At 37.2% G+C, this 10,401-nt stretch overlaps 1 protein-coding gene across 10 annotated transcripts in view; it reads left to right on the forward strand.

The window, feature by feature from the left end:
* The window catches only part of DOP1A (DOP1 leucine zipper like protein A), a 68,374-nt gene that overhangs the window by 49,818 nt on the left and 8,155 nt on the right, over positions 1-10,401 (forward strand). For all 10 annotated transcript variants that reach the window (XM_075747589.1, XM_075747591.1, XM_075747594.1 and 7 more), the window contains 12 exons: positions 1,856-1,981; positions 2,320-2,454; positions 2,903-2,958; positions 3,461-3,565; positions 4,264-4,330; positions 4,655-4,799; positions 5,056-5,135; positions 5,695-5,804; positions 5,963-6,112; positions 7,414-7,475; positions 8,109-8,261; positions 9,453-9,589. In XM_075747589.1, the coding sequence (XP_075603704.1) occupies positions 1,856-1,981; positions 2,320-2,454; positions 2,903-2,958; positions 3,461-3,565; positions 4,264-4,330; positions 4,655-4,799; positions 5,056-5,135; positions 5,695-5,804; positions 5,963-6,112; positions 7,414-7,475; positions 8,109-8,261; positions 9,453-9,589 (1,326 nt within the window). The remainder of the gene's footprint in view (positions 1-1,855; positions 1,982-2,319; positions 2,455-2,902; positions 2,959-3,460; positions 3,566-4,263; positions 4,331-4,654; positions 4,800-5,055; positions 5,136-5,694; positions 5,805-5,962; positions 6,113-7,413; positions 7,476-8,108; positions 8,262-9,452; positions 9,590-10,401) is intronic.

A 10,401-nucleotide genomic window follows, 5' to 3' on the forward strand; every position in this document is an offset into this window, starting at 1 on the left:
GTGAGCTAGTAATGGTAAAGAAGAGAACTTGAGAATGGGTCAGCTAAGACTATAGTGAGAATGCTGCCTAGCCCTCTTATTGGAAGCAGTTCAAACTACTTATACTTCATATTATTAAATAGGAATTCGTTATTAAATTCTATAAATATTCTAAAAAATAACATTTCCTCAGTTAATTTGAATACTATCAGATACTGTTTGTAATGGTTCTGTGTTGTATCCTTTTCAGCCTTTTGTCATTCAGATTGAAGGAATAAAAAAGAACTTCTCTAACAGTCCATGTCTCTGCACAGACAGTATCCTGTTTGTACTGCCCACTGGGTTTCCTATTCACTGAAAGGAAGGGGGTCTGTACGTGTTGATGGCCTATAATAGTATGCTGCTTCTGTGGAAAAATAAACCATAAGCTTTTGTACTCTGGTTAAACATTAATTCTTCTGTATATCCCAGTTCTTCTTTAATCTGTAGTATTCAAGAGAGCATTCAACATGTCCTGTATGTAAAAAAAAGTCCAATCTGAATTCAGCTTTTTCAGTGTAGTATCAGGATAGGTTATTTTATTCTTTCAGCTCATTGCTTTTGGGTTATGCTTTTGTAGCTGCCTTGGAGTTGGTGGATGTGGTTAAAAACACATGAAACTGTGCAACTCCACAGGATTATGTGTCTAAAGTATAAACAAGATTTTTAAGCTTCAGTACAACTAGGTTGCTTTGCTAACCACACTCTTGGCAAGTGCATAACATGTATAGTCAAGCTCTGGGATCATATGTAGCAGTTTCTTGCAAGCTTAGGCAATTCCTAGTGAAATACCTCTGACCAAGGTAAAAATGGCTTTCAGAAAACAGGTACAAAGTGCACTTTTTGTCTGAAATTTTCCTGTCATAGAAAACAGGTCAAGACGACAGCTCAGGAAATACATTTCCTGACCCAAGTATGCCTCAGTAAGTTCTGATACGCTTAAAACCCATGTTATTAAGAGTTTCAACAGTGAATATTTCAGTCTCCCAGAGTAGCGTGTCCTTTCTTTTAGGATTTCCCCACCACCCTCTGCTACTTAATCTTTATCTCACTTGCTACAAAGCAAGTCCATCACTATTTGTGGCAGACATGAACATCATCTTCTTTTCTTCTTCCTAATCACCTTGTAGACATTTGATAACTCTTACGTCTCCTGACTATATGCAAACCCATTTCTGCACCTTCTTGTAGGTTATATTCCATAGCACTGATTTTTTCTTTTCATAGTTTGACTTCTGGCAGTTTTTGGTACATTTCTTGAAGTAAGGTGTCCAAAACTGGACATGATATGTGGTATCTTCTTCCAGGGGAAATATTTAATGTCTTTCATAAGATGTTGTTATTTATGAATGCTCTTCTCCCTTTCCTTGCAAAGTCATCATGGTAAGTTTATGATCCTCTATAATCCCGTGACCTTTTTTTTTTTTAATGCAGCACCGCTATCTAAATAGTTTCTCATCCTGAATCACAAAAGTTGTTTATCCCTACCTTTGCCTGCAAAGACCAAGCCTTTATTACAGCTTATCTTTTTGTCAGGATGCTTTTTGAGTTTGTCAGATCACTTTTAGTTCTGTACCTTTCTACCAGTTGCTTTCCACTTCATTACCATTTGCATATTTACCAAGTGTATTTTATCTTCCCTTGTCTTAGTCATGAATAAAATGATTGAAGAGTACCAGATGTAGAATAGACCTTTATGATCCCTCTAAATGCTTCCTTCCATTTTTATAAAAGTTAGTGATAGTTACCATGTAAGTATGGCTTTATAGCTAGCTGTTTTGAACAGAATTCTGAGGTACTTATCTAAAGGTGTATGTGTTCTGCTTCCACATTTCAGAATTTGAGGCAGCAGATTCTTGAACTTTTGGGTCCAATTTCAATGAATCATGGTGTTCACTTCATGGCCGCTATTGCATTTGTATGGAATGAAAGGCGACAGAATAAAAATGCTTCTAGGACAAAGGTATGTTTATACTACAGTGGTCACTTCAAATCGTGATAATAGCTTTAAGTGATTTAGAAGCAGTAAGGAGAAAATTCAGACATTTCAGTGAAAAAATACATAGTATGAAATATGGAGAATATTTATATTTTAAATTAGCAACTGTACTGTCAGGGAGCTACCAATTTATATTAGAATGGGATAATCTTCCTGAATTCTTTAGGAAAAGAATAAGTGATTCCAAGTCTCTAGATGAACTGTCAGTTACTAACATTTCAATCCCATGAGGCCAGCTGCCTTAATCTTGGCATAGGCATTGTCTGTGTTGATAATCTGTGATGTACATTTGATTCTTTTAGGTTATTCCTACAGCAGGTGAAGAACAACTTCTACTGGTCGAGCTAGTTCGTTCTATCAGTGTTATGAGAACGGAGACTGTTATACAAACAGTGAAAGAAGTTTTGAAGCAGCCTCCTGCCATAGCAAAGGACAAGGTAAGAAAACTGTAGGTGTGCTATTGATTTATTTAATGTCCTCTTTCTGGAGCTTATAACAGTAATGATGTGGATACTTCATTCACAAAGCTGAGCAGTACAATGTGAAAATTTTCACAACATCTAGTAGAGGGATAAATTTTTGGAGGGAAATCATACCTCCTTAAGTCATTAAGTACATTAGGGAAACAGGTGCATACCCTGGCATCAGGTTGATTTTTTTTCAAGTGGCAAAGGGAAGTGGGGAAAAGAGGGAATTAAAAAAAGAGAAGAGTAACTTTATAGAGAGGTGCCTAAATGGACATTTGTAATAGCCTGTTAAATAATTAAGTTATATCTTCAGACACTGCGGTAACATTTTAGCATTGTCAGTTTTGCCCTGGCAAGTGAGGAAAAAAAAAAGCCACTTTCTTCTTCCTGATGACACAGGTTTTGTATCTCTTTCCAGAAACATCTGTCACTGGAAGTCTGCATGTTGCAGTTTTTCTATGCTTATACTCAAAGGTAAGACAAGAAGTTAAATTTTATTTCTGTCATCAAGAAGCAGATGGAAAATTTGAATATTTGACATCTTTTTATAATCCCTAGGATGAGAAATAGCCTGTGTAATATAAATAGTGAAGAAGGAATTGTTTTGAACTGTAGGTGTCATAAAAAAGGGATTTATTTTGTAAGTTGCCTTGTTCTGCATCACCTTTCTTCCCCCACCCAAAAACCCTGCAGGAAATCTGCTCCCTGCCCAAGTGAAGCTGATCTTAATTGTGCTGGAACTCATTGGTACCACTCCAACCTTAGAATAAAAAGCATGTCTTTCAAGTACCTTGTTCTTCGGCCTTCCTCTTTTCTTAATGACATGATGTAGTCACCTAATATTAAATGAAAACTCAAAGAATCTGTGTGACTGTTGATTCACAGTATCTGATAGGAGAATTGTGAGGTAGAAAGAAAATGGGGAATACCTGAGGGAGATGATGCTGTTTTCATTGCCGTCGCTGCTCTCTTCTAGGATTCCAGTGACCAGCTTAGTAGATAGCTGGGCAGCACTGCTGCTTCTCTTAAAAGATTCCATCCAGGTTGGTCTTCCAGCTCCAGGACAATTCCTCATACTTGGGTAAGTGCTCTTGGTATTTGCAATTTCTAAATAAGCTTAAATACAAGTGTGTGAAATCATACTGAATTGTTACAGTGTTTTCAAATCTGTCGCTTATTTTTGAGTGTTAGAACTATTGCCTGAGTTATGTGGGTTTCTTCTTTGAGGAATGGTTATCTATATTAAATTTTATATTATAATATGATATAAGCCACAAGCTAACCTTACTGATTATTTGAGCGATTCATCCTCTTTTAAACAGTAGGTTTAAGTTTCTGATTTTTCTTAGAAAATAACTACAATGACTATTTCCTAGGTATGTGTAGATTTGCAGCCCATTAGAAAGGATTCATTCCTAGCATGAAAGCTGTTCATGGAGTGTTAGAAATAAAATGTTGAATATGATTTTCTGTATAAAGCTTTGATAACTATTTCCTTGAATTTCTGGAATTTATCTTCCCTAGTAAACAGTCTTTAAAGATTCTTCTGTGTATACTCTAGTAAAACATGTTCTTGTTATAAACTATTATGGTATGATCAAAATTTAATATAAGAAACTTGAAAGGATGTTTTCTGGAATATTGATAAGTAGCAATGACTGAAGGTTCAGTAAATAAGTACTGTACACGTCAATCTCTTCAGATTTGTCCTAGCTCTTAAAATTAGTGAATAATGTATTGTGAGAAGAAAATCCATATCTACTTCTATATTTTTTCCAGTGTTCTTAATGAGTTCATTATGAAAAACCCAAGCCTGGAGAATAAGAAAGATCAAAGAGATCTCCAGGTAAGAAATCTGTTGTATGTATGTCTCTTTTGGAAAATATTGAACAATAAATGTTTGAATGTACTAGAGTTATCTGCTATATCAATTCTATTGTCTGAAATGACTCATTAGTATCTTATACTTAGTACTATTTATAATCTGTTGAAAAAGATCTCATTTTCTGTGGAGTTATTAATCACTGATAATATAGAACAGAAGTGATTTGAAAGCAGTTCTATACTTAGTTATACCGATTTTCTACAAAAACACATCAGGAAAACAAATACAGCCCTTCTGCACAAAGTTCTTAAAATGTGTGGGATTTTTTGGGTTTTTTTCTACCAGGATGTAACACACAAGATAGTGGATGCCATTGGGGCAATTGCTGGTTCTTCCTTAGAACAGACTACTTGGCTAAGACGAAACTTAGAAGTTAAGCCTTCCCCCAAGATTATGGTTGATGGAAACAACTTAGAATCAGATGTTGAAGGTAGTTTCATTTTCATCTTTCTTTTTAAACAAATTAATTTAAACATTAATTATCAGGCCAAAATGAACAGAGAGAACAGCTTTACTATATTTGAATACATTAATGCTTCAGTATTGTTCAGGTGTTAGTATCTTACACAGTGTATCTGGCAAAGTCTGTACATCTTCAAAATGTATGCTATTACAATATGTTTGTGAGGTAAATATGGCTTAAGAAAACTAACTTTGGACATTTTCTTATTATTATCTTCATTTAGATATGTTGTCTCCAGCAATGGAAACTTCAAACATAACTCCATCTGTTTATAGTGTCCATGCATTGACCTTACTTTCTGAGGTAAATGTCTCCTCAGATGTAATAAATACTGTCTTATAATAACATTTTGTAATGTTCAAAGCTTTGGACTAGAACCTCGGGCAAAGAGATTTGATGGGAAACACTGGTGTGAATGGATGCTGATTCCTGTTACGTAACAATATCTAAAACTTTGTTATTAACTCAGTTATAAAGATTCAGTGAGATTGATGAGGTGTAAAGCATGGCCTTTCAGATGTGTAGTATAGGAAACTTTTTTTGATAGCAAACTTTGTGTGTTATTAGCAGTATGTGTTATATTTACTGTTGATAATCACTATCAATCTTTGAATTATTTTTTTGTTGTTTATAGCTTATTCTGTAGAATGCTTTGCCTAGGAGGTTATGCTTCTGTGTTTTTACCTGAGTTTCTTTAAAAATTATGGGATCTTTATACTCTGGATTTTGTATAGTACCTGAAATTTGATCACTTCTATCATAAACTTGAATGTTCAGTAAAGGACGTTAGACAAAAAAAATGCTGAATAATAGATAAAAAGCAATTTGAGAGTGCATAACATCTCCTCCTCTCCTTTTGCAGGTTTTGGCTCATCTCTTGGATATGGTTTTCTACAGTGATGAAAAAGAGAGGGTTATTCCTTTGCTTGTAAATATTATGCACTATGTTGTTCCCTACCTCCGTAATCACAGGTATCTTTACAATTTATTGAATTGATGTAGGACTCTACAGCCGGTTGAAACTTGATGGGTGACACTTAAGTTGAAATAGGCATGACAAGGATTAGATGTCTGTCAAGCTTTCTATAAAGCAACAATTCAAAATTGTTTCATGTTCACGTTTTTCTTAGTGCTCACAATGCATCCAGCTATCGAGCCTGTGTCCAGTTATTAAGCAGTCTTAGTGGGTATCAATATACAAGGAGAGCATGGAAAAAGGAAGCATTTGACCTCTTCATGGATTCCAATTTCTTCCAGATGGATGCTTCATGTGTTAACCAGTAAGACTTTCTTCTTCCTGTTTATATCGATGGCTGTTACAAATTTTATATATGGCATTACACAAGACTATGTATAATGTGGACCAAAATTTCCCAACAGAACTCTGTAGTGAGAAATAGAGGAGTGATCTATGTTTTAGATTACCATGTGAAATGTCAAAATTGTTTATCTGAGGTATATTTCTATGCACAACTCTGGGTTTTTTTCAATTTAAGGTTGTTTGGTGGTGGTGTGTTTTGGGTTTTTTTATGAGAAAAAAGTGGTTAATGTTTTATAGAATCATAGAATGGTTTGGGTTGGAAGGGACCTTGAAGACCATTTCGTTCCACCCCCCCGCCATGGGCAGAGACACCCTCCACTAGACGATGTTGCTCAAAGACTTATCCAACCTGGCCTTGAACACTTCTAGGGATGGGGCATCCACAACCTCTCTGGGCAACCTGTTCCAGTGCCTCACCACCCTCACAGTAAAGAATTTCTTCCTTCTGTCTAATCAGAATCTACCCTCTTTCAGTTTAAAACCATTACCACTCATCCTATCACTATGCTCCCTGATAAAGAATCTTTCCCCGTCTTTCCTGTAGGCTCCCTTTTTAAGTACTAGAAAGCTGCTCTAAGCCTTCTCCTCCAGGCTAAACAACCCCAACTCTCTCAGCCTGTCCTCATAGGAGAGGTACTCCAGCCCTCTGATCACTTGTGTGTCCTTCCTCTGGACTTGCTCCAACAGGTCCATGTCCTTCTTATGTTGGGGGCCCGAGAGCTGGATGCAATACTCCAGGTGAGGTCTCACAAGACTGGAGTAGAGGGGTAGAATCACCTCCCTCAACCTGCTGGTCACACTGGGTTTGATGCAGCCCAGGATACAGTTGGCTTTCAGGGCTGCAAGCACACATTGCCAGCTCATTTTGTTTTTCATCAACCAACACACCCAAGTCCTCCTTCTCAGGGCTGCCCTGAATCCATTCCCCACCCAGCCTATAGTCATGCTTGGGATTGCGCTGACCCATGTGCAAGACCTTGCACTTGGCCTTGTTGAACTTCACAACAGTCGCATGGGCCCACCTCTCAAGCCTGTCAGGGTCCCTCTGGATGGTATACCTTATTTTCTTTGAGAAGGGGGTTTGTAAAGTATAGTTACGGTTTCAGATCAAATCGCACCGAGTAAATGGTACCTGTGTAGCAGAAAGCTTGGATTGGGAGCCTTAGCCTGAATTAAAAGGAAAAAAAAACCTCTGAAAATAGTCCTGTAAATTCCTGCTTTTTTCTTGCTTTTCTGACTTGTGTACAATCTTCCTCTTAGTTGGAGAGCTATTATGGATAATTTGATGACACATGACAAAACCACATTCAGAGATTTGATGAGTAAGTATTTATTGATGTAGTGACTTTCTCCAAGGGAAACGGTAAAAAAAGGGAAAACAAATATCTTGAAAGCATTTGTTCAACACCTAATTCCAATCTGTTTGATTTATTTGGTTTTCTTCATGTTTTCATCAACCACTTGTTTCTGGAGATCCATAACTAAGATAATTTTGAGATTTGAGAATTTGAGACCATCCTGGCACACAATGAATTTTGCCTATATGGCAAAGTTGATTAAGCAGAGCGGGTGGGGGTGGATTTTTGTTGTTGTTATTTTGTTTGGGTTTGTTTGTTGGGTTTTTTTAAGATCTGACACTAACTCTGCTTAAGGAGAAATTGATTCTGCACATTCCAAACCTCTCAGCATCTATACCTGCAGATTGCATTTTTTAAAAAATGGCTAAACTCCCTCCCAAAAGCCTCCAAACCCAGGTGCTATTGTGTATACTTAAAAGTTTTATTTCAACATGTGTTTTAAATCACTGTGGTTAAAAATACAAATTGCAAAACATGCATCTTAACATCTGCTTTGAAATTACGTTAATACAAGGAAATTAAGAGTTATTTGTGCCTTCTGTGAAACAGAAAGGAAATTTCGAAGTTCATCTCTGCACTATGTATTTTCTCTTTCAGCACGAGTGGCTGTGGCTCAGAGTAGTTCACTCAATCTGTTTGCTAACCGAGATGTAGAGCTGGAACAACGTGCTATGCTCCTGAAGAGACTTGCTTTCGCAATTTTTAGTAGTGAGATAGACCAATACCAGAAATACCTTCCAGACATACAAGGTCAGTAAAACTGTATCATTTAGTGGACTTCTGACTCTGATGTTAACTGAGGAGTATTTGTACGACAGGGTAACAACAGGTAGATTTGTCCCCTGGAATATCAGTGTGCGGTACTGTTTCCGTGGCTGGATGTGACTTTTCTGCAGATTTTGGTTAGAACATTTTCAGTCTTAAATGAGTAGAAACCACACAGACTTTGTGATTACCAGTTGATTTTTATCCAGTTTACTTAACTGATCTGTCATTTTATACCTTGATCAATGTCCTTGGGTACCCACAATGTGCGTTCTCATATGAACATCTGAGTTATAAACACCTATCAACTAGGGATAAATAGAAAGGCTGACCTTGAAGTTTGAAATTCTTGACTTCTCTAGTTGTATTTTGTGCTGCTTTGTTTATCTGTCCTGCTTATCACTGAAGAATATCTTTTCCAGTGACCTTTTACATTAAGTGATTGGGAATGAGAGCTGCTTGGTTTTATTCTAAGATGGTGCAAATAGTTACAGCAGCAGTGTCTAGATAATTGGTTTTTAGTGCTACCAAGGTGGACACTTTAGTTTCTTCTTCCATATGGAAAGTAAATTGCATCATCTTTCTTGTTTCATTTGTTCCAGGATTTATTCTTTGAAGTTGGTTTTTTTTCCCAGTAGCTGGATTTACGGTGTTCAGAATATCAGATGGTTTTACTGGTCTGAACTGCCAAGTGCATGTGTTGGTTTGACTGAAAAATTTCTTTATATATCTGCCTCTGTATATGTTGAATGCTTACAGGTGGTTATGGTTAAATAAAAGCATATCATCCCTGTGTAATGTCCCATGTGCTATGATGATGCAGCCTTTTAGTAATAATAGTATATCCTAGCTGTTCAGGCTGTTGCTGTGGTGTTTGGAATCTGTTAACTCCTCTTTCTGTAATGGGTGAAACTGCATAAAATGAGCAAAACTCCCAGATGCACTATTGCATTTACGTGGAGAACTTTAATCAAAATATGCAACTGCACTGTTTTGAGGTTTGTCATTTTTCTTTATTGCTTGGTGAAAGTGGTTATTTTTTATGTTGACAGAATAAAACTGTAGCAAAGTACAGAAACGTGGCAAAGTAAAAATTGAGAGTAAATAAGGGAAGGAGGAAAAATGCTAGTTGAAATTATTCTGAACTGAGGAAACCTTCTTGGCTTTTTGTTTCAGAAAGGCTGGTAGAAAGCCTCCGTTTGCCACAGGTGCCCACCCTTCATTCCCAAGTGTTCCTGTTTTTCAGAGTATTGCTTTTAAGAATGTCTCCACAGCACCTTACCTCGCTTTGGCCAACCATGATCACTGAACTGGTGAGTTGCAGGTAACATTCATGATTTGCAAGACTGCTGCAAATTTGAGACACAACCTCATTCCTCCTCAACATTTTTAAGAAAATCTCTTCCAGATATTGTGCATGTAAATGTACAGTGGGCACAAACTGAAAGCTGACTTTTCATAGTCCTGATATCTATTTTTTTGCAACCAAATAGAGTATCTGTTGGCTTATGCTGTTTAAGTTGTTCAGATGTCTCCTGAATTAAATTTGCATTTGTCCTCATTGTTTCCTACTGACTCCTACTTCAGTTTCTACCTTCATATGTGTACTGTCTCCACCATTCCCACTCCTGCTCTGCGCAGTGTTCCTTGTTTCTACTTTCCTGGTCATTCAACCTTCTTCCTCCAGCCACGAGGATAAGGAAGTCACATAAAGGAGTCAGAGTCCATGTTGTATTTGCAGTTGACGGTCATTCCAATCACATTGTGGCTGAAATTTTGTAACTAGATTTATACAAGGCTCGACTCAGCTTTCTTCTTTCTCTTTTTTTTACTCTGCATAACAAGACAGGATAAACATCTGTTTTCAGAGCTGCTACCTCTGGAATCACCAGTGTTGGCTGTTTGATGCGCTCTTTTGGGTTTCAGCTTTGGGAATGGAGGAGAGTGGTTGGGGCATCCTGTGGTCCCTTTAGCCTGTTAGCCAAGATGTTCCCAAGAGACTGGCTAACACAGATAGCAAATCAGAATCACTGCTGTGATTTTTTTTTTTTTTTTTTGTCTCTGTAGGTGCCTAACCTCGCCCTTAGTTAGCCGCAGATCTAAACAGTAGAGGGACAACAGCTAC

This window comes from Balearica regulorum, chromosome 3 (assembly GCF_011004875.1).
Source record: "Balearica regulorum gibbericeps isolate bBalReg1 chromosome 3, bBalReg1.pri, whole genome shotgun sequence".
NCBI lineage: Eukaryota > Metazoa > Chordata > Aves > Gruiformes > Gruidae > Balearica > Balearica regulorum.